General features: G+C 48.1%; 1 protein-coding gene across 4 annotated transcripts in view; it reads left to right on the top strand.

The window, feature by feature from the left end:
* Positions 1-25,683, top strand: part of LOC142564918 (uncharacterized) — a 71,535-nt gene extending 45,852 nt beyond the window's left edge. For 2 of the 4 annotated variants that reach the window (XM_075676123.1, XM_075676122.1), the window contains exons 3-4: positions 19,664-19,729; positions 25,437-25,683. In XM_075676123.1, coding sequence (XP_075532238.1) covers positions 19,664-19,729; positions 25,437-25,541 — 171 coding nt within the window. In that variant the 3' untranslated portion in view covers positions 25,542-25,683. Of the gene's footprint in view, positions 1-2,653; positions 2,723-17,603; positions 17,694-19,663; positions 19,730-25,436 lie in introns of those variants that run through there. The other 2 variants (XR_012824710.1, XM_075676124.1) reach the window with 2 other exon arrangements.
* Positions 25,684-26,296: the final 613 nt, after the last annotated feature.

Below are 26,296 nucleotides of genomic sequence, written 5' to 3'. Positions count from 1 at the left end.
ACATCTGGTGGAGGTGCTGGGTACATCTACCGCCGATGCCCACACCGGGAGATGGGACTTCGAGCGTTCGCCGTTAACGCGCCACGACCAGAGATTGGCGAACGACCTCGCGATATCGCCGACTACCTCGCCGCCACTCATTGGAGCCCTCGACGACCGTCCCGTTACGTCACCAGGCCGTTACCTGTCGCCGCAACGCCGACCCTACACTGGCCCAGCCCGGAGCCGGTCTGCGAGTCCATATCGGGAAATCTAAAAGCAGCAACCATGTGTCCTTCGCCCCATCATCGACGTGTTTTGAACCGGTACGTTGCTCTTCCGCATACGCTGGTGACGATTACTGATAACGACGTCGTTCTTCCGCTTCTGAATTTCAGCCTGTGCCCTCAAGTGCTTCCAGCCGGCATGTTCTTGGCGAGCGTTTCTAATACTTCTGAATTTGACATTGGATGTCTGAATGCCGAAAATCTTTTCTTAGCACCAATTGCAGCTCACAGCTATGCTTCAGTAACGGACCACTTGGCGAAGATGATTGCACCTGACCTCACCTCTACACAAGGCGCGGAAATACGTCTTCTCCTCGAATTGTACCTTGACATATAGAATTTCTGTGACAAGCCTTTAGGACAAACATTTGTTGTTCTCCGCCGTATCAACCCTGGAGACACGAATCCTATTCGTCGGCATCACTATCCCGTATCGCATGCTGAACGTCGAGTCATCCAATCAGAACTGGAAAAAATGCTCCTCAAAGGGGTTATCAAACCATCAACCAGCCTTTGGGCTTCGCCTGTCGTCCATCACTCCATCATCGCCGGAGTGCAATCTGGCCACACCGACGGCACGTGCAGCATGTTCGTGCTGTATGGCGGCATCTTCTACCGCCGCAGTATAAAACCTTACACTCCTGAGTTGCTCCTTGTCCTTCGTTGTCATCTGCGATCCGTCGTTCTCGAGCAACTGGACGATGCACCGACGGCGGGACACATTGAAGTTTTGCGTACACACGACCGCGTACGGCGCCGGTTCTTCTGGCCGGGCCTCTACCGCTCTGTGTGTCGTTATGTCGCAACTTGCGAATTGTGTCAGCGCCGGAAGAAACCTCCCCTGCCACCTGTCGGCTGACCTCATCCAATTGATGCTTCCTCTGCACAAGTCTTTCGCGCAGGCCTGGACCTGCTTGGCCCTTTTTCGAGTGATGACTAGAAGGAATTAGTGGATCGCTGTCGCTACTGTTTACGCGACACGCTACGCGATAACAAAGACGTTGCCGACTAGTTACGCAAACGATGTCGCCAGTTTTCTCTTTCAGGACGTTATTCTCCAGCACGGCACACCTCTACAGTTACAGAGCGCGGCCGCCCGTTCTTGTCTCTAGTTCTGGAGGACCTCTTCCGCTCTTGTTCCGCTGAGCACAGGCTGTTCACCGCCTACCACCAACATACGGACAGTCTTACAGAACGTCTGAACCGAAGACACACAGAGATGCTGTCGATGTACGTTTCCAGCGATCACCGCAACCGGGACGCCACGCTGGCCTACGTGACATTCGCCTGTAACTCGTTCCGACATGACACCGCAGGATATTCACCCTTTTATCTTTTGTATGGTCGCGGCCCCACTTTGCCCTTTGAAACCATGCTACCGTCTATTCCCCGTGTTGCCGCTGAGTACGCTCGCGAAATCATCGATCGCGCTCACATGGCGCGTCAAGTCGTCCGATCTCGATAATGAGCTTCGCAGCATCTGCAAAAAGAACGTTACGACCTGCGCCATCGCGATGTTCCGTTCGCCCCAGGAGCTTGTGTGCTGCTTTGGCCACCATGTCGTCGGGCCGGCCTCTCCCAGAAGGTTCTCTCTCGCTACACAGGGCCTTATGAAGTCCTACGTCAAGTTAACGACGTCAATTACTTCAAGTTCGCGCCGTAACAGTTTTATCCATGCTCAAGTCCGCCGCCTCTTGACGTCGTGCTCGTTTCACGGCTGAAGCCATACTTCGCTCGCAGTTCTTCGCCTACCGTGCGCCGAGACGGCGCTTCACCACCCGAGGGTCCTGTTTTGGAAGGACGAAGGAAGAGAGGAAGCAGATCGTGAGATGCTGGCTGCTGCGTATTGTTACTAGTCAGCCATTTTAGCCCAACTGACTCTCCTTCTATATACATTGTAAGTACAGTCTGATACTCCCAACATCCAGGTAACAATATCATTCAGATTGGTTCTGCGTTTGCCTTAGGTGAGCATTTGTTGTTTCAGATGTTTCCTATTCGGAAGTTGGAATCGGCCGTGATATAATGTGTCGTATTAAGATTGGTCCTGTTATAATAGATTATATAGACTGCTGATCATTTGCCATTGAACATTGCAAAAGGTAGTCCATGCACAAGAGAAAACTCTATGAAGTAATATTACTTTGAGACCCTTCTTCTCATATTCTATGAACACGAAGTTCTGATGAGGAATATGAAACACGTTAATTTTTGCAAGTTTATTGAAATATTGTGACTGAATTGGATGTCTCTTTTATTCTCCCTACAACCTCGTACTTTCTTTGCTTTTCTTCTAAGGCTCCTGGAGAAAGCGTTTACTTCGATCGGATGTGGACTGTATTAATTTGTGCGAGCTCACGCGCTTACACCCTCACTTTATTTTTCAGGTGCTTGCCATTGCATGCTCTGTGTACAACGCGTGCCTTCCGCTGGCTGAAGAGCACAACCTGAAACCGGTAGGCGCTGCCAGTTCTTTCGCATAACTTTCTCGAGACGATTGACCACTGTCACAGTTGCATAAAGTGAACGGCCGGCCGCATTCTTCGCTGGTGGTACTCGCTGGTGCAGAAGCAGCAGCAGTCCCATGTTAAAGTGCGGAAACACAGGCAAATATTTGTGCACCATGCGTCAGACTTGGCTGCTATATATGCGCGTCAGTTCGTCATGGGATCGTCATCTCGTTCGTCATCTCCTAAATGGCTCGACAATTGTGGGTTCATGCTGCATCCGGTTACAAAAGCAATTTTAAAGCGTTCACCTGTTATTACAATGTTGCAGTTGGAGGCCCTTTCTTTAGGCTACGAATAAACTTAAACTGATTCGTTCACTTTTCCGAATACCTAGAAGGTGTTTCACACCGCAAAGCATCGGTATATACCCATGAGCAGCTACAATGAGGCTACGCATTTGGTAGACGCAACTTCCTTATTATTTCAAGGAAACCTCTAATCTTAACGCATTTTCTCTTTTGAAAATCACATCATCCCTTCAAATACAACATTCCAGCAAGCAAACGACATTCACCTGCCCTCAACTATGTGCAGTGGCACATAACGAGTGCATTTTTGTAGCACGCATTTTTTCGAATTAAACAATATAAATCATGTTTTCATTATTCGTGTCATTTCAAGGCGCATATTGGCAGCCTATTGATGAGGGGTACCTTGCGAAGTTGTTTATGTGATTAAAAAGTTGCGTTCACTTTACTCACATTGGATATTTAAAAAATGAGCCGTTTAGCGCTGGTCCTCAAAAATAGCTAGTCAATTGAGTAATTTAAGAGATAGGCGAGGTTGTATTTTCTCGCTTTGAGGGACAAGGAGCACACTTCCTCTTGGCACTTAACTCTTAAGCAATAATGCGATTTGGGAGGGTCGTGAGGAGGGTCGTATTTATGTTTCTTCGTTGTGCCAGCGATGGTACGGCACTGCGGACTCACATGAAAAGATTCCTAACGTAACAAGCCTCTACAATGTTGGCAACACGTCGCCGAGGTGCGAGCTCAGGAAGCAGACGAGCTCTTCCAGTCGGATGTTGATGTCTGTCCAGCTCGCCATGCACCTAGAGCACGTCGCCCGCAGAGACCGTTCCAAGCGCGGTTGTTCTCCGCGAGCGCTACAAGCTCGACTAGTGGGCTTGTCGCGGCACCCTGCTGCGGCAGCGGCATCTACGCTACGCAGTACAGGCAGATACATGCAACTTTAGTGTGTATCGCTAGTATAGCAGCAATATATGATCTATGTATGACAGGGCTGAAGCTCCCACTCGCGCTCCTGTGCTGCGGCCTGGCTACACCACGTTCTGCGGACCGGTTCTGTCTTGCACAAGCTTGACCGCTGGAAAGGAAGCGCCTCCAAATTGCGGGGACAGAAATGCTATCAACTTCTCATAGCAAACCAAGGTGACCAGGGTTACTGGCTAGGATCGGCCAGTAGCCAGCATTGAAGGCAAGCCTAGGCGCGGTGGGACGTTCCTCGTGTTGTGAGGCTTGTTGGGCGTTGAACTCTAATCTAATCTAACTCTAATCCCTGCTGAAATACTAAGTGTCGTAGAATGGTGGGCAGCAACGTAGGGAGCAGAGGATACATGCAGAGCAGAGTTTTTGGCGTGTTGTGTCAGGTAGTGGACTACAAAACTGTCGAGAGATTTTGAGCAGCAGTACACGGAAGTGGCACATGGTCAAGTATGTGTAGGGCACGGAATCGGCTGCAATTTGCCAGGCGTATGAGATAGTTTGCGTCGTTGACACGCAGGAGCCGAACAAGTGTATTTGATGAGATTGCGCGTCACAGAAAGGGCTGGCGGTGCAGCTGACACGTTGTTTGCACGCCAGGTTGAGCCTGTTCAGTATTGGCAGAACATTACGGCCATACGTCGGAATGCGAATGCGAATGGGTAACAAGCAGCCTTTTTGCGGCCATCTGCCTCATAGTTTCTGTGGCACAAGACGGCATCCAGAAGCAACAAATGCGCAATGTGGCATCGAAAGGTCCGCGGATATGTAGCCGTTGTCGAAGCGCCGAGAATCTCGATGAAAGAAGTAGCTCAGGCACGTCTTCTCCATTATTTAATCATATCGATGACAGTAAAAGTCCGCGCACCATTGGCCTACACGACATCAATGCAGAATGAACATTGAGAAGGCGCCGACGATCGGCTGAGTAGTTGTAAGACTGTGTCGCTAAGAAACAGACTATAGAAAGCACGGGGAAGGGGTCAGGTGAATCTTCAGAACGATGAGCAAATCAAGGACAAGGTGTGTGCTAGAGCCAACGTTTCGACAAGTGGACTTGTCTTTTTCAAAACAAACCCACTGAAAAAGACCAGGGCACTCGTCAAAACGGTAGCTCCGGCTTTCACCTTGTTTTCACTTGGCTCATAGTTAAGAAACAGACTGTCATATTACGCTGAAAACAGTGGCGACACGACCAACATCAGTCAGCCGCCGCATTGAGAGAAAGAAATAGCAACGAGAGGAAAGTCAGGGAGGTCAAGCAACCGACCATCCGGTTTGCAACCCTACACTATGGGTAGGGGAAAGGGGGAATAGAAAGAAGAAAAGAGGAAGTTATTAGTGTGTTTGTGCAGTGATGCGCCGTTACACCGATGAGGAGTTCCGTTCCAGGCGATCTGCGTTGATGACATATGGGTCGTCCAAAAAGCCAGTGGGTCACTTCGCGATTAGGAGGCTGGGAATACTGCGAGACTTTAATGTACTGGATTAAGATCGTCCAGAAATAGCACTGAAGTTCACGCTGACGCAGAATGCAGCTTGCTGAAAAGTGCATAATTGCTATTTGTGAGCGACCTAAGCATCACAACAATTTGCCCGTCTTTTTCGGACACTTTATCGGAAGTAGGCGCTGTGCACTCTATCACATTGCACTGTATCCTTTGATGTGACTGTGCCTGCGTCTCTGGCTTCGGCTGTGACATCAGCTGTAGCATCGGTTGTGCCTTCGGCTGTGGCTTCAACTGTGGCTTTAGCTTTGTCAGCAGCTGTGGTCCCGGCTGTTTCTTTGGCTGTAGCTTCAGCGTTGGCGACATCTGTAGCATTGGTAGTGTGGGCAAAGCTTAAGTATGGGTATCGCGCTGTACGACCTTGTTGCCAGAGTGACACTCGACTGCGCCAGGCCTAAGCGGCAGAGGAGAAAGAGTTGAATGTGGTGCGCTCTTCACGGAGCATCTGGGTTGTTTGAAGACCGACAGTGTCTGGAGCGTTGCTTTCTAATTGCAGCGACGCCTTCGCAACGAGACGAACGGTCTCTCGCGATCTGCTTCAAGATCTCCCTCTCGTTCTTGATTTTGGGGCAGTCCCTTGAGGTAGCATCATGAGACCCAACGTAATCGGTGCATTTGAGAACCGTGGCCACGAAGGAGTCTGCAGCATGCGGCTCTGCGCAGTGCGAGCAAACTCTCAGGTTCTCGCACACAACGCTCACGCGGCCCAACCTCATGCAATTGCCGCATTGTAGTGAGCTTTGAATAAATGGTCGCAGGGGGTCTCTAATGTGGCCCAACTTTACGTGTCAGGGAAGAGATTCCCTCTTGAAAATTATCTTCACCCATCGAGATGCTCCTAGTCGAGACACGTGAGTTACGGCGTAGCGATCAACGGCTGGCTGCAGTGGAATAGGCAAGTCAGGACTGGAGATGCGGACATCCACGTCGTAGGTGACAGCAGTAGCGGTGTCACTGGCCAGAGGAACATACGTGCGGACCATCATGGTCGTGCTTTTCCAGTGTTAGAACAAAATCATCAGGCTGTCAAGCGTCAACTCCACATAGGCGGACTCGCCGCCGATTTGGTCCTCGGCAAACCGTATTCAGACTGCTGGCATCTGCGCTCTTTAATAAATGCAGCGACACTATCGACAAGGCTGGCACGGGAAGTCGGCAAATCAATATCGGTGTTGTCTCAGCTTAGTGTGATTGAGCCTTAAGCATATCTTTGGGGTTGTCAGTAGTTGTTACTAGGCATTCTGCTATACAGCACACGCGAACAAAGATCTTTATCAAAGTTTTGACACCCGGACCGACAGACGAAAGAAATGTACATTTTTTAGAACCGTAAAGCTCCACGGCAAGGACGACCACATGGATCTTTCAAGGACAACAACCATCAAAACACGTGGTCTGTTAGCATGTGGATGAGATTGCAGTGAATGTATTGGTGAAATTTATTTAAAGCCCATATAAATAGCTACATTTATTTATTGACAAAGTAAGACGTTTCTGATTAAGGAGGATTAGACTTGCGCAGCGACAAAGTGTTCAGAAAAGCCGGTCTTCAGGTGTGAGTGGACCGCTCCAAGGCCAACGCCACTAGCTTCTTTATGAATTTTGGTGGCAGCACTCGGATTGGGATAATATACAGGCGGCGATGTAATCAGAGAGCACAGCATGATGATTACTTCGTCACATGACTGGGACTAATCCCGAAGGTATCCAAGGCCGGCCATGAATTTGTTCAACGGTTCAATAATGGATGCATGTTTTTGTTCAAGAAGACGACATGCAAGCCTGGACTGACTGAACTTCAAAACATTTAATGATGAGGTTTTACGTGCCAAAACCACTTTCTGATTATGAGGCGCGCCGTAGTGGGGGACTCCGGAAATTTCTACCACCTGGGGGACAGAACTTTGAAGGTTCCACACAGTAGTTGGCTGCCGGAATTCTGTGACAGCACGGAAGTCTCTGCGAATCTAAAACGCCGGAATATAGTAGTCGGTGGAAATGTTGCACCGCACTAGGACGCGGTGTTTCCGTTGCTTCTCAAATCTATATCACACTTCGATGACAGAAGCTACTGTGCATGAACCATTCGACAGATACTTTACATGTTATCGTCATCAAGGGCTTCCCCTATGTCCTTGATCTTCCATGTCGTCACATATCTATTAACGCGCTTGCTTCAGTCAAAGACATGTTCTATCGCACTTTTGAAAATTTCGCCACGTATTGAATGCGTCCTCGCTGTCATTGTTCAGCGCGACGCACGTGCGCCGCGGGGCGGACAAACACTTCGAAGAAGCCTTCTTTAACACGCTTGAGTTCGTAAAGTCATGTTCGTGATTCCAGAGAAGCAAAAGTAATGACTTCCATTCTGTAAAGCACACATAGTGCCAAATTGTAGTGTCATCTCATTTGCTGTATAGGCTCACCTTACACAAAGTCGACAACCAATCCTGTAGGTCCTGGACATTGGTGCAACCAAACATGGTTCGCTCTCGCAAAGGCAACATGCAGAAAACTACGATCATTTAAGGATTCACTGGTGTTTGTCACTGAGTAGCTTCTTCTTGCATTGTGGGAGCAGTAGGAAACGCGCGCTTTCGAATTTACAGGGTTGCAGGCCTACCCAGTAAATCCACTAAATACTAGGAGGAGCTTACTTTCCCTATATGAGGTGATATATACGCGCAGACAAGCAGCCTTATGCTGTCGAAAAAAAGTGGAAGACCCTAGACACGCGCGACAGAATTGGGAGCGCAGAAAGCGCTGATTCCGGCTTCTCTCACGTAATATATATATATATATATATATATATATATATATATATATATATATATATATATATATATATATATATATATTACTTGACAGAATATATATGTTTCACTAATGGCGAGCCAGAAGGAGAGCGTGCGGCTTACGCACTTCATCGTATTTCGTGGCGCCGACCTTTGCGCGCGCCGTCCTGCGGTGCGGGAGCCCCACATCTTTTTGTCAATTGCCCCCCATGCGAAAAGCGACCTTCTCGGTCGCGTCAAAAAGTTCTTTCAGCGACATGAGGAATGGAGCTCCTCAGATGCATCTCGGCGTTCACGTACGCGCGAAGTTTGGCTCCGTGTTCACTACATGAACAACTTCAGCGCGAGCACGACGACGGAGTAAACCGGGGTTAGATCTGCAGGCGACGACTTCGTAGGTAACGTCACTGAGGCGGTATGTAAACTTGTAGGGACCAAAATACCGGCGCATCAACTTTTCCGATAGTGCACGACGACAGACGGGCGTTTAGATCCGCACGCAGGCGCCGGTATTGTAATGGACGTCGCGTCGACCCTGGTTGTATCGAAGGGTGTCGGTATGCTTTTGGCCATGAGGCACTACGGCGTGCTTCATAATCAAAAAGTGGTTTTAGCACGTAAAATCCCATAATTTAATTTTAATTTTTACAGGTAGCATGACGTCAAGTGCTGACGTGACGTGGCACCCGTATACAAGTTCGAACGGCGTACACTGCTTAGTCTCCTGTACAGCAGTGTTATACGCGAAAGTCGCATAGGGTAAGATCTCGTCCGATATCTTGCGCTCTACGTCGACATACATGGAGAGCACATCAGCCAGCGTCCTATTCAGACGTTCCGTTAATCCATTGGTTTTATGGCGATACGCAGTGCTCTTGCGGTGAGAGCTATGCGTCAGCTGGAGAACGTCCTGCATCAGTTCCGCTGTAGATGCTGTACCGCGGTCGGTGATGAGAACAGGCGGTGCACCATGTCGTAGGACAATGGCGTACAAAGAACATGGCCACTTCATATGAATTTGTTTGCGGAATAGCTTTGGTTTCGGCGTACCGGGTTAAGTAGTTGGCAGCGACAACTACCCATCAGTTGCGCGAACAGGTCACTGGATATGGCCCAAGTAGAGCCATTCCTATTTGTTGGAACGGTGCTTGAGGAGGGTTCACAGGATGGAGAAAGCCAGCCGGTTTAACTGGCGGTGTCTTGCGGCGCTGACAATCGCGGAAGGTCTTCATAGGACAAGGAGGTGCGTATTGGGACAGCTTGCGCAGTTTTTCCAGTAAAGGACGTTGTTCTGCAAGTATTATGATGATAAGCCGCGCACGAGCGAGCAGGGTAAAACACCTTCAACTTCTTGTAGGTGCTCGATCAGCGGCAGCACCTCAGCCTCAGCGCGCTGGTCCTCAGCCATCTTTATGGTGTCGATAACGCCGACAAATGGCAAGTCATGGCCAGGGCCCGATGACGTCGTAGGGAGTGGTGCGCATGACAAACAGTGAGCGTCACTGTACTTCCTTCCAGATCGGTAGACAACCGTAATACGGTACTTTTGTAAGCGCAGTCTCCAACGGGCTAGTCTGCCTGAAGGATCCTTGAGGTTGGCAAGCCAGCACAGTGCGTGGTGATCGCTCACAGCCTTAAAGGGTGCACCGTGCATGTAGGGTCAGAATTTACCAATTTCCCACCGAAGCGCTAAGCATTCTTTTTCAGTGATTCAGTAGTTTTTCTAAGCCTTGGTGAGACGGCGGCTTGCATAAGCAATGGTGCGTTCCACACCAGCTTGCAACTGTACAAGAACTGTGCCGAGACCCGCATTGCTGGCGTCAGTATGAATTTCAGTGTCAGCGTCTTTGTCGAAATGAGCAAGTATTGGGGCCTCTTGAAAATGCTTGCGCAATTCATTGAACGACTGCTGCTGCTCGTCCGCCCAAATGAAAGGTGCATCGTCGCATGAAAGCCGTGTCAGAGGCTCAGCAATTCTCGAGAATCCCTCGACGAAGCGCCTATAATGTGCGCACATACCAAGGAAGCGTTGGACAGCCTTCTGGTCTTTGGGTGGTGAAACTCGGCGGCGGCACCTAACTTGTCGGAGTCTGGTCGGACACGTTGAGGAGCAACGACATGGCCAAGAAATTTGAGCTCTTGGAATACGAAGAAGCATTTTCAGGCTTGATGGTGAGGCCGGCAGTATGGATCGCAGCGAGGACACGCTCGAGTCATGTGAGATGTTCTTCAAACGTGCTCGAGAACACGACAACGTCGTCCAAGTATACGAGGCAGGTTTGCCACTTGAGTTCAGCAAACACGGTATCCATCATCCGCTGAAAGGTGGCAGGTGCGGAACACAGAGCGAAGGGTCTTTGAACTTTGAACTTTGAACTCATAAAGCCGTTCAGGTGTCACAAATGCAGTTTTTTCACGGTCCTGTTCATCATCTTCGATTTGCCAACACCCTGATTTAAGATCCACCAAAGAAAAATATTCGCCTATTGTACACGATCCGATACGTCGTCAATGCGTGGCAATGGGTGAACATAGCACTTGGTGACACAGTTAAACTTTCTGTATTCTACACAGAAGCGTAGTCTTTCTTTTTGACCAACGCTACATGGGAGGCCCACGGTCTGGTGGACGGCTGGATCCCGTCGACTTCGAGCATCTCTTTCACCTGATGCTTCATCGCTTCCCTTTCTACTGGAGATACTCTGTAAACATGCTGACGAATAGGGCATGCGAACTCGTCCGTAATAATGCGGTGCTTTGTGATCGACGTGCGCCGTACTTTCGATGACGTTGAGAAACTATCCGCAAATTTATTGACGAGACTCAGAAGACGGTCTTTCTGATGGTCTGGCATAGCGGCGGTAACGTGAATCCGTTCTTTTAGGCTGGGTAACTGAGATTGCTGAGAGGGTGCTGTTTTCAACGTAGCAATGTCAGTAACATCAGTGATTTCGCGAAGAAATGCAATTGCCCTTCCTCGCGGTACATTAAGATACTCGTTCCTAAAGTTTGTTAGCAAAACGAGTGAACATTTGTTTCGTACCTGAAGAAGCCCTCTGGCTATAAAAATGTGGCGCTGAAGAAGCAGGAGCATCTTTGCCTCAGCGATTCCTTCGGTGTCGTCCTCCATGTCGCATCGTGCAAGGGTAAGCACACTGCTCTTGCTTGGCAACGTGAGGTGATCTTCAGCTATGCAAAGCGGGATGTCAGGGTCGTTGTCTCCCCTGTTTGCTATGGCTTGCGCAGTAGCGAAGCTGACTCTAAACTCTTGCTGGTCGATGATGGCACCGCTCGCCTGAAGGAAATCCATGCAGAGTATGAGGTCCTTTGAACATTCAGGCAGAATGACGAAGTCTCCGATGTACGTGAAGCCCCGAATGTGGACTCGTGCCATGCACCGGCCCATTGAAGTTATGAGATGCCCTCCTGCAGTACGAATCTGAGTTCCCGTCCATTGCGTCGAAACTTTGTTGAGTATACGCGGGAGATTCTGGCTCATAACAGACGTGTACGCACCCGTGTCGATTAACGCCGTGGCTTCCTGGTCATCTGTGGCAACTAGTACGTTGCAGGATACTGACACGGAACTACACTGCTTTCTCTACGTCTCAATTAGACCATATCGAGGTCGTCGTAGTGGAGGATCTTCAGGGTTCACAACGTCAGCGACCTCACCGTCGCAGGTCGCTGGACTCAGTTTTTCCTGGAGGATGGGCTGAATAACCAGCGCTTCCTTGCTCTCGGCGTGAATAGGGGGCTGGAAGACCTGTTTCGGGTGGTCGGTGGTGACCGGGGTTCACGGAATCGTGGGGAAAACGAGGTTCTCGCGTCTGCGAGGTATGCTTCAATCTCCAAGGGGTGTTCACCATTGCACAGGCACGGCGCATTCAGTGCAAATCCACGGAGCCCAGCCCGGTGGTAAGGAACGCCCTGTACAGGTGATCGGCTTCACCGCAATGAAAGCACAAGGGCATCCTGTCTGCGGTGCGCCATACCTCGCTCTTGCAGGGTGGTCGTGTGTCAGCCATGAATGGCGTGCGGCGAGTCCTGAAGTCGCCAGTGCCTTGTTCAACGGCGTGCACACCATGAAAGTCCGGGACGTTGCGCGCATCGTGAAAAGTCGGAGACAACGAACTTCGCGCAGCTTCCGCATGCGACATGCGAGGTTGTGGCTGCCGTACCTCGTGCTGTGGTGTCTCGCTTCTCACTGGGACTTGTACTGCCTGCCTGATTTCTTCCCGGACGACCTCAACCAGAGTGAGTCACGATACCGATACTGGAGCCACTTGAAGCTTTTGGAACTCTTCTCGTACAAGCCTAATGAGCTCCCCAAAGGCGTCGGTATTGCCCAAGGGTATAGTGAGAGGGTCACGCGATAGGGTCGACACGTCGCGGTTGTACTGCCTTGTTCGTTTCTGCAGTGCCTTTTCCATTGATATGGCTTCGGCGAGAAACTCTGCAACGGTCTTTAGTGGGTTGCGTATTAGGCCACCGAATAACTCTTGCTTGACACCGCGCATTAAGTTCCTGACCCCCTTTTCTTCCGGCATGGATGAATACACGCGTCGGAAAAGTCGGCACGTATCTTCAGCAAACATTGCGACACTTTCGGTCGGCCGCTGTACTCTGACCTGAATTGCAGATTCAGCTCGCTCCTTGCGATCGAGGCTGGCGTATGTGTTGATTAGGTGCCGTCGGAATTCGTACCATGGCCGTCTCATGGTTCTCAAACCATGTCCGCGCATAGTCCTCGAGGGCAAAGTAGGCGTTGCGTAGCTTGCGCTCTGGAGTCCAGCCGTTGAATTCTGCGACCCCCTCAAAGTTATCGAGCCAGTCCTCAAAATCCTCGAAGGTGTCCCCATGGAAGGATGCGGATTCGCGGCTAGTTAAGGACGACTTCGGCGGGTGCCGTTGAGGAAAAAGACGGAACCGATGTACTCATCCTTCTGACGGTATTCGGTAGAGGCACGTGCTGAGGTGGCAGTCCTTGAAGTCGACGGCTTGTCCGTACGTGAACAGGAGTCAGCTCGACAGGACTTCGTACTGGGCTTGTAGGCGGCGTTCGATCTGGGAGTGGTAGCATGTACCCAGCACCTCCACCAGAAAAATGTAACGTAGATTGAATACGGAGTCCTATAAAATAGATGTTTCTCTTTAATGGCGGGCCAGAAGAAGAGCGTGCAGCTCGCCTTTGCGTGCGCCGTCCTGCGGTGCGGGAGCCCCAAATCTTTGTATCAATATATATGTATATATATATATATATTCCAACGTTTTCGGCAACCCATTTGATCGGCATATTGCTGCCAAGCAACAACCCAGACGTCACATGGGCCTGGCGTTGTGTCGTTGTGAGGACGGGCTGCCGCGGTGTCGACGAGCTAACGGAAAGATGATAACAAAAGCGAGGGTAAAAGATAGTACACATTTTGAAGGGTTCGATCCGCGATGACGCGTTCAATCCAATCAACTTCACCAACGAGACTACCATTGACGGTGTTATCCTAGTGTCATCGTTTAGATCAAGTGAAGTGCAGATGCATCTCTCCTCTTATCGAGTGTCTGTCGAAAGCCGCTGCAATTTTGTCCTGCCAGACAACTCCTCAAGAATCCGAATAAGATGATGTGACGTCCATCGTCGACTGACAGCTCAAGGCAGCATGCTCAGCTTCTTATAAATACACAATATCCGACACCTCGAAGCCGGCTGTTTGAGTGATTCAGGCCACTTCGAACCAGGAGTTTCCGAACTCTGGCGTCTTCTCTACTGTCTTTGCCGTTGACACTACAGACGCCGCTCTAGGCTCCGCGGTCAGGCCTCATCGCAGACTTTACACCCTTCATTGTTCCAGAAACCAACTGAAACGGAGAACAGCGGATTAAAAACCTGCTTGTTTCTTCTCCAGCCGAGGTGGACACAGTTTGCCATGGCTGCAACCAGTAGCCCTCTCAGTTTCCTAGCCCATTTCCAACTTACTCTGGTTCCTGAGAAAGCTACCCGCCACGGTCATCCGCCTCCGCCGAGTCGTCGACTCGCCCCCGCGCTCCTTCGCCGTCCTTTGTCCGTCGCTTTTCGCCGGGAAAGGGGCCTGCACACCTTCTGGAGGTAAGTTGCGGTGTCGATCTTGAACCAACATCCTCTGTTGCGCTTACGTACCCACCGAAAGCCTCTTGAAGTCCACGTCGCTTGCGTCCCTTTCAGAGTTTTTGTGGATACTGGGACGTACGTTTCTGCCATGACTACCAGTTTTTGTTGTCGCGTGAAGATCTCTACACCTGCCGCGGCCCGAATCGTACGTGTGGATGACTTTGCGATGGTCGCTGTTGCTGGGTTGTGTATAGCTCGCGTTACCGTTGCTGGTCATGGGGTGGTTGTTACTTTTACGGTCATACGCAGTGGGGCTTTATGAACTCACACTTGCTCTCTATTTTGTTTCTGTCGATTCTGACCTCATTGTGTGCGCGGCCGGTGTCCTAGGCCTAGAACTGCGTCGTGTCTGTGAAGCCAATAACCGACCTTCTACTTCTGGCTTAGACTGCAGCGACTTTGTTCGCCTACCATCGAAAGCCGGGACCTATGTCGAACTGTCCATGTTACCAACTTTTCCAGATGGCGACTAGAACATAACGCCTGTTACAATGCCCTGCTCACGCACGGTATCACTGTACCCTATGTGTTCCTGAGCATTAAAGCCCACAGAACCTGTCTTATACTTGTGAATTTTGGCTTCATAATGCATGCACATCCACAAGGGTATTCCGTAGCTCCCCGCTTTACCCTGCAAAGCTTTCAGCTCGAAGTTCTTGCAGTGGATGCTAAATGCCCTCAGCATGGCACACCGACGTCAACATCTGGCAGACGCAATATTCGCAACATCATCGCCAAAGACCTTCTGCCTGAGCGCACGGAAGCTTAGAGACGTATTCACGAGTCCAATAGAGACATTTTTGAGTTCGGTAATCGGCTTTTGGCACAGGCGTCGGTCGGCACGCTTCCCCTAGAAACAGGCGATTCCGGCCCTGTTAACTGACCGCCCTATCAAGCGTCTGCGTGTGTACGAAACATCATCCATCAAGATATCAACGAAATGCTCGGCAAGGGCATTGTGAAACCATTACCGAGTGTCTGGGCGTACCCTTTTCTTTAATATAAAAATAAGCATAAATCCCGGTATTTTTGTGTGGACTTTCGCTACCTGAACAACATTATGAAGAAAGATGCTTGCTCGTTACCGCGAAGTGAAGGTGTCCTTTATTGTCTGTATGGTGCCTCTTACTTCTCTTCTATGAAACTTCGATCTGGTTATTAGCAGATTGCTGTGGACATTATGGATCGAGAGAAAACGGCTTTTGAAATTCCTGATGGGCTTTGCCAATTCAAGGTCATGTAATGAAGAGGAAGAGCACAAGAACAAGGCCAGCCAGGTCGTCTCTTCCATGCCTGCTGTGCAACCAGGGGGCCAGCCGGATCGCCAGTGTTCGGCACGAGTGTGAGCCGTTCGGGCAACCAGATGTTCCTGCTCTGCGTCACCTGCCTCCTCGGTTACGAAGAGACGTTACCCTAGGAACTGTTCAGTGCACCCATTACAATTGGTGGAAGGTGCGGGGAACTCAAGAACATTTACACCTTGGAACTCCAGGTCTCGGACTCGGCCTCCCGTCATGCCTGACTCTCCCTAGCCGACGTCGCCGCCACCCCCCATTGCCTGCGCTGGCGCTGTCCCGCAACGCCATCCAGCGGTTTTCAGTGGTACCGTTGAACAGGACGTCAATGACTGGTTGGCTACGTACGAACGGGTGAGCTTGCACAATCGGTGGGATGATACCGCCAAGTTAAATGCCGTCATATTCTACATTGCGGTAGTGGCTCACCTGTGGTTTAAAAATCACGAAGCTGACTTTCAGTCCTGGTCCGCGTCCAAGACCAGTTTCGCTGTAGTTTTCGGTCGCCTGGCCGTCCACAAGTTGCGCGCCGAGCAGCGGTTACGTGAGCGATCGCAACAACCCGGTGAAACATTCACCTGTTGTACTGAAGACGTTCTCGACCTATGCAAACGTGTGGATGCGTCTATGCCCGAAAATGACAAATTGAAGCACATATTGAAGGGCATCGCCGATGACATTTTCTAAATGTTGATCGCCAAGAGCCCGCGCACCGTAGCAGATATCATAAACTTGTGCCAAAGCTACGACGAGTTGAGGAGGCAGCGCGAGTTGACCAGGCACCCCTCAGTGGCTGACAAGGCCCTCTCTTCCATGACAGCCTTCTCTGATCGCACCTCCTTGCTCACACAAATCCCTAAGTAGATGTATTCCCTTGTCACTTTCTGCTCCTGGCTACCTACCGTAAACTGCTGTTCTCTGTCAAACATTATTTTAGGTTTCTTCACTTCAATTTTTCGACCCACCCTTCTGCTTTGCTTCTGCAGGTCAGTGCGCATGCATTGCAATTGGTCCCCTGAGTTACTAAGTAACGCAATACCATCAGCGAATCGCAAGTTATTAGATTATCCATTAACTCTTATCCCCAATTCTTGCCAATCTAGATCTTTGAATACCTCCTGCAAACTTGCTGGGAATAGCATAGGAGGGATCGTGTCTCCCTGCCTGACGCCTTTCTTTATTGGGATTTTGTTGCTTTCTTTATGGAGGACTATGTTGGCTATGGAGCCGCTAGAGATATTTTTCAGTATACTTACATACGGCTCGTCTACACCCTGATTCCGTAATGCCTCCATGACTGCTGAGTTTCAGACAAAATCAAACGCTTTCTTGAAAAACAATGAAAGCTACATATGAGGGTTAGTTATATTCCGCACATTTCTCTATCACCAGACTGATAGTGTGAATATGGTCTATTGTTTAGTAGCCTTTACGGAATCCTGCCTGGTCCTTTGGTTGACAGAACTCTAAGGTGTTCCTGATTCTATTTGCGATTACCTTAGTAAATACTTTGTAGGTAACGGACAGTAAGCTGATCGGTCTATAACTTTTAAAGTCTCAGTAGCGGCCAGGAATAAATGTTCTACTTAATTTCCTCCAAACAAATATTTGTTACACTGCTTGAATAATGGGCTACAAAACAAACATCGATAATGATTGCCTTGGGGCCAGTGTAATTCATGGCAGGATTTATTGTCCATGGTTGCATACCAGCTTTAAGGATTTCTTTGTTACGAATAGGAAACTTTGAATCACGAAGACAATATATATAAACTGCACCTTAGGACACACATATGACGGGCGTTACCTACTTAATACCGTAATGCTATGTACTAAAATAAGCCAATTTTGTTGATTACAGGTACATGATTGTGGTGTGCGTGTGTTGCTGAATAAGGTATGTATAGGTGCCTATTTTGCTTCACGTCAAAAAAGACCCTCCACCGCACTTTACGTTAAACCGAGGCCCGCTTTGGTAATAATTAATCACAGAAACGTTGAAAACAAATTGCACGGAGAAAAACACCCTTGAACGCCACGCATGGTGAAAACCTGCCTCGTACTATGACAACTCTCCCGAGAGAGCTATGAAAATGATTGCGAAGGATCTAGCACTCTCCTATGTAAGCAGACTTGTCAAATTCAGGCATGAACTCTTCGCAAATGCAATCTGGACATTGTTTTTCTTATCAGTCTTAGTTGCAGCAGCAAAATTGTTGATAGCCGGGCTAGTTCTTATCAAGATAAAATACCGCAATAGCGCAACAATGGGAAATCGATTACACAGATTCACGGCACGGACATCAGCACGGGGTTTCCTGTTTGTGCACGTATTCGTTTCGCTGTGGCGCTTTTTGCCGAATTACCTCATCGCCGATGAAAATGAGGTATCCGACCTACCTACTCATTCTTTATTTTTTATTCGTTAGAGCTCTGAGCCCGCGGAGTGTTGGAAATAATGTCTGATTTAATTTGTGTTCACATATAAAATGCACTCTCATTATTCCTGCAGAATAACTTGGCCATGTGGCGTTGTGTATTCGCCCGACTGCTCCAAAAATTTTTTATTCTGTACATCAGACGGGACTATTGTGGTAAAGCGCAGGGTCTACAAAAATACAGCGTGTTTCAACATAAAAAAAGTTATTCAGATGATCGTGCGCGGTCATCCTGCCGAGAAGTAAGATCCATGCGAAAGAGGGGAGAAAAAATCGGTGAGACCGTAGAGAGAGTGTGTTCACTTTATAAACAAATTTGGCGCGAGAAATAAAATAAATGAGAACAGTATGCAGAATACAGAAAAAATAAGAAGCGAGAACCATGAGCGTTATATTTTACGAGATTTTAGGTCTGGTGACGGAGATAATCGCTCGTGTAGTCAAATATTTCAACATTGTGATATGTCATAAAAGCATTAAAATGAAATAGTGTCTGAATAACACCATTGCATGACAAAAGCAGCATAAACGTGCACAAAAGCAATTGAACTATTTCCTCATGCTTGTCAAGGTAAACAATGCATTATTTAGCTTAACAGTTCCGGATGTGACGCGCGTCCGCATGCTGGCGGTTCGTATTGTGGCCGGTACGTTCAAATGTGGTTTAATTATTTCCCCAATCAGTTCGCGGCGAATGTTTCCAAGAATTGAACACAATGTCAATAATAATCTGCAAGGCATCGTAGGAACCAAGCCTGAGCTTGCCAAAGCCGGCATAGGGGTTGATGGAGTTACGAATACCTAAATTCAACTAACTAAAGCCCAAGAACTAGCATCATCCCTAGAGATGTTCCAGGGATATTGGTGTTCTGGAAGTTTCAGGGATAAACGCTAACTTGAGATGCCGCTGGACTCGGGCAGTCATTGTCGTTCCTGGTTCAAGGGAATATTTAGTAACATGACGCCTGTTTCTGAACACCAGTCAAAGGCACACACGTCCAGATTAACATATGCGTAGAACAGGGAGTACTTCTGCCTGCAGCTTTGCGCCTACATCATGAACCCGTGAGTGAAAGGGCTTGCAATTTGTGTAGTATATATAACACAAACTGCATGTACCTTGTGCACTTCGAACGGGCTACATTCCAAGTAAAACCGCATCATTGCGAATATAACGTGTAGAACATCTATAAAGTGGGTACTCGTACTCCAGAATGGACTGATATTACTTCCGAGCATGTTTGCGATTAATTTTAACGAAGACAAATCAGTGGTAGATAAATAGAGGGAGAACCGCTCAGTTGAGAAAAAAAATGGCACTATGCGGTTTGCATTCGCACGAAGGCAAGCACAGAAGACTTCGCTGTTTAGAGTTGGAGGTCTTGGCAATGCAACTTCAACTGCAACTGCATTACAGACTCAGAACAGTGTTTGTATGAGTATATTCAATCCAGCTATTTTACTGTGCGTTGTTTTCTCGCAGAGTTCGTTACTATATACAAAACTACACTTGCCTATTGAGTACGGTCACGCTGGAGAGAAAGTTTTGGTAAGTGCTTCAAGCTTTGCCAGGCTCTGGCAATGCGTCAGTGTTCCTGGAGGAAATATAAGCATAATATGAGCATGAAATCAAAGAAATAAAATTTTTGACATGCGGCATTTAGTATCGGTTGTTCTAACTCTGCTGCTGGGGCAGCTTGTGTATAGCACGTAAAACTATAGCGCTAGTATTAAAGCGTGTACGCATCCCAGAAAAGGCGTGTGTTCTAGGCCAAGTTTTAAAAAAAAACATGCGTTATATTCCTACATGATTGCCATGCGCAAAACTTCTATCTATAAATTCACGCATTACTTTCTCCAGGTCTCCCACAAAAGTGTTTCTCGCTACCTTGGTGCATCCCGTGTGGGCATTTAAACTGCCCTCTGCTCGAGAATTACTAAATCCAATAACTTTAATCTGTTATAAAGACATTTATCTCCCTGTTACCTGGGCGAGCAGTGCAAGAAGAGGCTGCACCGACTATAGCCATAGAAAACGATAGAAAACGCACACTCAATTTTATGGCCGGAAGATTACTTTTCAACAGATTACGTTCTCTTGACCAGTGATCAATCAGAGTGATCGGTTGGTCGTACGAAGCTTAAATATACTCTCTAATAAGGAAGACATCAGTTTTACTGCTATCGTATGTCTGTAATGCGAGCCGTTGGTGACAGCAATGTAAAATTCCTACCTTTCGCAGCGAAACCTCCAATGCCCTGCTTTGCACACTTACGCATAACACTTTAGCAATGTTGTACTGGAATCACCTGCAGTAGGGCAACCAGTTGTTAATGGTCTAATGAGCATTGCTGCCAATTTAAGGATGATGATGCATAACTCTTCTAGGGATTAAGGTTGACACAACCAACGGTAGCGAAAATCTTTAGTGTCAAACGCGGCAATATAGTGTGCTGTTTGCAGTGCACCGTCGTCTGGAGATGACAATGCCTGAACAAGGTGAGGCTGTTAGCGTGGGAGAAAGCAAATACTTTGTGCATCAATGCTGCTATGGATTGAACTAAAGCGAAAGGCACTGCTCGGCTGGAATGCGGAAACAGTAAACATGGCGCCATCGAGCAGCCTTGGTGCTTGCAAATCACGAAGCCTTTCGGGCCGTGTAAACCATAAGGAGAGGTGAAATAGACTTTAAATAAATTTTAAATAAGATTGTATGCGCATGAACCATAATACGATTATGAAGCACACCGTACTGGGTGATAGTGACAATTTTTTACCTCCTGGGATTCCTTAACGTGCCACTAAACTAAGCTTCGAAAGCCATCAATCACGTCTTCATGTAGCCGCTGCCAGCGAACTCGAACCCGTGACCTCGAGCTCACGAGCGCAACTCCATAGACACTGTGCTACAGCGGCTAATGAGTGGCCCCGAAGGTGCTTCGCTATATGAAGCGAAGCTAAGAAATGCATAAGAGAAAATAACGGTGGTGAGAACCGCAATTCATGAGAAGGAAAGACGTACACGCACCAAGTAAAGCTTATAAAACTTATTCTACTCGGAAGCCTTGTTCACAATGGGGCGACAAAGGTTGCAGTGCCTGATAAATAGGTCTTAGTATGGTGGCAGAAGCACCACGCGCAAAATGGGGAGGAGGGTTCCGTCGTTTTGATTGAGCGTATGTTCTGTTGATTGTCTCTCCAGAAACTCCAGTTACAGATGAGACCTCCAGTTTCTTTCCTGGCCGATTTGACTAGATTTCATCCAGTCAGTACTGTGCGTATTCCTTTCTGGGCGCCCTGACAGAGAACTTGAAGCCACTCTTCTGTTATCCAGCTCGTTGTGATGTCGGCGCAGTCGGTGTTTAAATTTGCCCGTCTCTGCTATGTAGACGCAGTCGCAATGGGCACAGGAGATATTGCAAACAGCGCCAGGAAAGGCTTCCTTCGGTAGCTTCTCCTTCGAAAGGCCGTAGATCGGCTTTTGTCAAGTAGCGCAAGTTCCTCCTATCCTAGCACGCTTTCCCTTGCGGCTCGCGACGGTCACCATGTTCTGCACTTTTTCTTTCTACCGCACTTTTTCCGTGCTTTTTCTTCGTAACGCGCATGTCGGCGGCGGCGGCGGCGGAGGCGGCGTCTGCTGCGGCTACTGCAGCAGCAGGCAGCAATCAGCATCCGGAAAGGTGCGTTGCCTTCTAGCAATGAGCGGCAGATATACAGAACTCGCCTCCAATGAAAATCTGTAGCCGACTGCACAATCAAGAAAAGAAGCGTGCTAGCGCCATAGAGCTCAGCAGCTGGACTAGCCAAAGGAAAAAAAAAACATTGCGGAAGAAAGCAGCTCCCAGCCGGAAGTGGGCACTGTCCAATAATATGCGTAGGCGCCGCCGCAAACGTTTTCGGAACTTAGCTTTTATTTTTTGGAAATGCTCATAAAGGCCCTTTAGTCTTGCTCACTAACCAGTCTGTGCTTCAGTTTGCGCACGGGAACGTGAGCCATCTCAACGTCATATTTACGCAGCACGCGTGATAATGTCTCGCTTATCCCGAGCCCGTAAGGAATGGAGGCGTGCTTCTTCATTTGGGCACTGCCAGATTGGAAAGGGTTGAACAAACGGTTCTCCGCAGCATTCATGAACGCATGGTATAACCGGTTGTTGAAAGACCACTGACGATTGTCTGCGCGTCGGAATTCAAGTCTTCAGGCTTGAAATTTTTTTACAACTTTCAAACTTTTTGCAAATGCAGCTCGAACGGCCCAACATGAAGGCTACTAGTGACTTCTTGTGAGCGTGTGGCTGCACAGACATGAAATTCAGGTACTGGCCAGTATTCTTTCTAAAAACGACAAAGGCACACCATAGCTTCTTTTCATGAATAGATAAAAAAAGGCAATTTCTGGTCTGTCTCCATCTCAATCGTGAACTGAATGGATTATGCTTGATTGTTTAGACGCGTGATGCAAGCGTCCAAAGCACAGCTCCTGAATACGCAAAAACAATTGTCAACGTAGCCTAGAAAAGTTCTTGGCAATGGGCTTAAAGGGAAGCTGAAAGGTTTTCCAGAAAGAATGACTGAATATCTGTACATAATGGTTTTCAACCCTCCGAATTCGAATATCGTATCGAAATTGAGCGAAAGAAAGCGCAAATATATTTTATTTCAACGAAAAGTGCAGCAGCGGACACGCCCAGCTCGCGCGTTTCGTTTCCGCCTGTGATTGGTCGGTGCGCCTCATGACGTCAACTCTGCCGCTGCCGACCGCTGCCGCTACACATGAAGCGCGGTGCCAGGTAGTTTGGTGCTGTTTTTCTGAGACGGTAATGGAAAATTTAGAGAGACTGCGTTTTTCTGAGTCCGGCGTTACTCCCTACATGTACGAGCCGATTGCGAAGAGCCGGCCTCTCGAAGAAGCAAACGATGCTGGTGCAAGCAGTGCTTTCGACGCGAACGAAAGCAAAGTCTTGGGATCTCCTCGTGTTCGAAATGCTCTTTGGTGAGTATGTTTTTTGCAAAGCGATCTAGTGATCTCGCCGATCTTTCGCGATCAAGTGAGCTAGTTTCCGGTCAAACAACTGTAGTGTTGTGTTCCTGCATGCCTCCTCGTGGAACGTAAGCGGGGATGCGATCGCCGGCATTTGTGCGCTGTCCAAAGCTGTCGGCAAACTACAAAGACGGTTTAAACGCATGAAAAGCTTCCCGGTTCATGCAGTACGTGTAGTGACCTTCATCTGTTGACTACCACTCACGTTGACTACTACGCACGTTGACTACCACTCTACATACACGCAGATGCACCAACAAAGGAATGCAGGGTCGATCGAAGCAGATTACGATGGCACGCACGCAGAAACAAGCGCGGTCAGGCACGGTCGCGGACGCTGCGAAGGAACGAAGCAGAGTTGACGTCACAACACCGCGGTTTCCGGTCTCCGCTCCGCTCGCTCACTCAAAGGGGGGGGGGGGGGCGGAGCTACAGCGCGATTTCAACCGACGATTACGTCGCTCCTAATTGAAAAAAAAACCCCCAAATTTTACCTACATGGTTTATAAGGTTCCCGCATCGGTATATGAGCGTCTTATTGAATTCGACAGACTCTTCAGCTTCCCTTTAAAGAAGCGAGCGCGCGACTTTCAGACAATTCCATTGTCGGATTCGCACCGGACACCCAGACAGAGGCACCCATTGGCATGGCATGAATTTGTTTGTAGATGGCGTCCTCGAAACAGAAGTAGGTGTTGCCCAGGCAAAAATTGAGGAATCCCTTCAAGTCGGAGAGATCAAGCGGCGACCGTTCCGGTAGAGCCGTATCGGCATCGAGAGCAGAAGAACACGTTTCCACGGCCATGTCAGTGGTAATGTAAGTAAACAGAGACATATCGTCAAACGAAATCATCACCTCTTCGTCGCCGAGGACGATATCCTGAACTTTTTCAATGAAGTCGGTGGAATTTCGCCCATGCGTTAAGCCTTTTCCGACGAGAGGGGGCAAAATTCTCTGCAGAAAGCCGGATATTTTGTCCAGGAGGGAACGGGTGAAGTCCACCATGAGTCACAAAGGTAGATCCAGTTTTTTTAATTTTCGCTAAGCCATGAAGCGCAGAGGGCGCTTCATCATGCCGAAGAAGCGAATAGTAGAGTGACTTGAGCCTATTTAAACAGGCGCTTCAACCTTCTTCACCCCCTTGTGCACAATGCTTGTGGGCGCAAGCCGAAACGTCTTGTCTTTTATTGAGTTTTACTTGGTCGGTGTACCTCTTTATTTGTTTAGTCTTATCCCAGCCAGATGGGCTTCCGTCAAACTTTCAGTTACATTAGCCGCGATGAAAAAATACTAAGGATTAGATAAAAGGAAGTGGAAGAAATGACAGCTTGCCAATCGTGGGAGCCGAACTATCATATTCCACGGCATGCGTGTGGTGCTGTACGAATACAGCTACGGCGGCGACTGTCATCCCGTCTAGTTTCCTGTGTATTGTGTATGTGCACTACATCTGCAATTGGAAGAGTACGCAGCGCCATAGCGGTGGATGCACAGCACCATGTTAACAGAGCCCTCACCTTGTACCTGCTCCTTAAACCGGAAGATGGCCAATATGCTTGGTATACTACCTGAACGCATAAAAGCTGCCGTAGTCGAGAACGTCACAGGGAAAGAACGATAATGGAAACAGAGAGTCCTGATTTCCGTTAGTCACAACTAATGCGTGAGGTCTTGCTTTGCTAGTGCGGAGGGGAGGAGAGCTGTCAAACATATTGCATGGTCTACTTGCATCTATGTTTGAACGTACGTACATGTGTACGTGCGCACGCATATATATCTGCGTGTATGTATGTATGTATGTATGTATGTATGTATGTATGTATGTATGTATGTATGTATGTATGTATGTATGTATGTATGTATGTATGTATGTATGTATGTATGTATGTCGAAATAGAAAGGAAAATAGAAAGAAGGGCCTGCCCCCTCTCGAGCCCTTCCTGATAGTAATTACTGGTCACAATTAATGAAGCGATGAGAAAATGAACCCGAGGAAAGCGTACGGGAAAGCAGCTGCACGCATTATTGAAGTCGGAAATTACAAGAAATATAAACGAAAGTAGATGAAACAACTTGCCATTGGTGGGTGCCCAATCGGTAAGCATCTGCCATGTATTGCTTAAAGTGCGAGTGCGGTTTGCCGCATGGTGTAGAGTTAGAATTACTGAATATAATGTTGTTTCTCAGATAGGTACTTTCTGTGATTCTTTTAGGTGTGCCTCTTTAAAGTGCTCGAAAGTACTGGTGCTGGAATACAACTTCTAGACGACACCATTGCAGTTGGCCGGAGGGCAGTCTTGACATTTGGATGGACCTGAAAGAAAATATATTTGTAGGTTGTGCTTTCAACCAACGGAATTAGCAGCATTCGCGACTACGTCAAAGACGTAAACTTGTATTCTCGTTGTAATCGGAAATAAAGAAGATGAACATAAAGGATTTAAACAACGGAAGTCACACAAAAACACTAAAGGAAAGGTGATGCTGTTGTTTATTGCGTAGGGGGTTCCTTGGTATCTCATAGATACAACAAGTTTTTTGTCAACTAATGGAGAGTTTAACATGAGGAATGTGTGAAAATGTTGCATGCATCCAGTGAAGAAACGTGTGTTTTCTTAATGGTAGGAAATGGTTGTCTGCGCTTGTTCTTCAGAAGTTATAAAAATGTTACCTTGGGATGTTGTCCACTTTCAGCAGCAATTCGAAGGGCCTTCCTAGAAGATACATGTTTTAACGATTGGTTCGGCAAATTAAACAAACAAGCAGCTTAGAGATATATAGACTATAATCTCTAATACCTAAATATTTGAGCCAAATATAGGACAAAAAGGAAATGCAAGCATACAAGAGACATGAACCCTTTCTTGTATGCGTGTATTGCAGAATACACGCTCTTTCATAGCGAGTTACGACCACTTTTCCGCATCTGGTATTACTAGCCTTTCATTTTGGGCTGATCCCGGATATATCTAAGTAAAGAACGGATGCTAACAGGTGACCCATAGCACGGTAACCCAGTGTTCTAACCTTTAGACTATAGGAAATAAACCCGAACAGGTTGAATATTGTTTCC

Source organism: Dermacentor variabilis, chromosome 11 (genome assembly GCF_050947875.1).
Source record: "Dermacentor variabilis isolate Ectoservices chromosome 11, ASM5094787v1, whole genome shotgun sequence".
Classification (NCBI taxonomy): domain Eukaryota; kingdom Metazoa; phylum Arthropoda; class Arachnida; order Ixodida; family Ixodidae; genus Dermacentor; species Dermacentor variabilis.
This window is presented reverse-complemented; position numbering and strand designations above follow the sequence as displayed.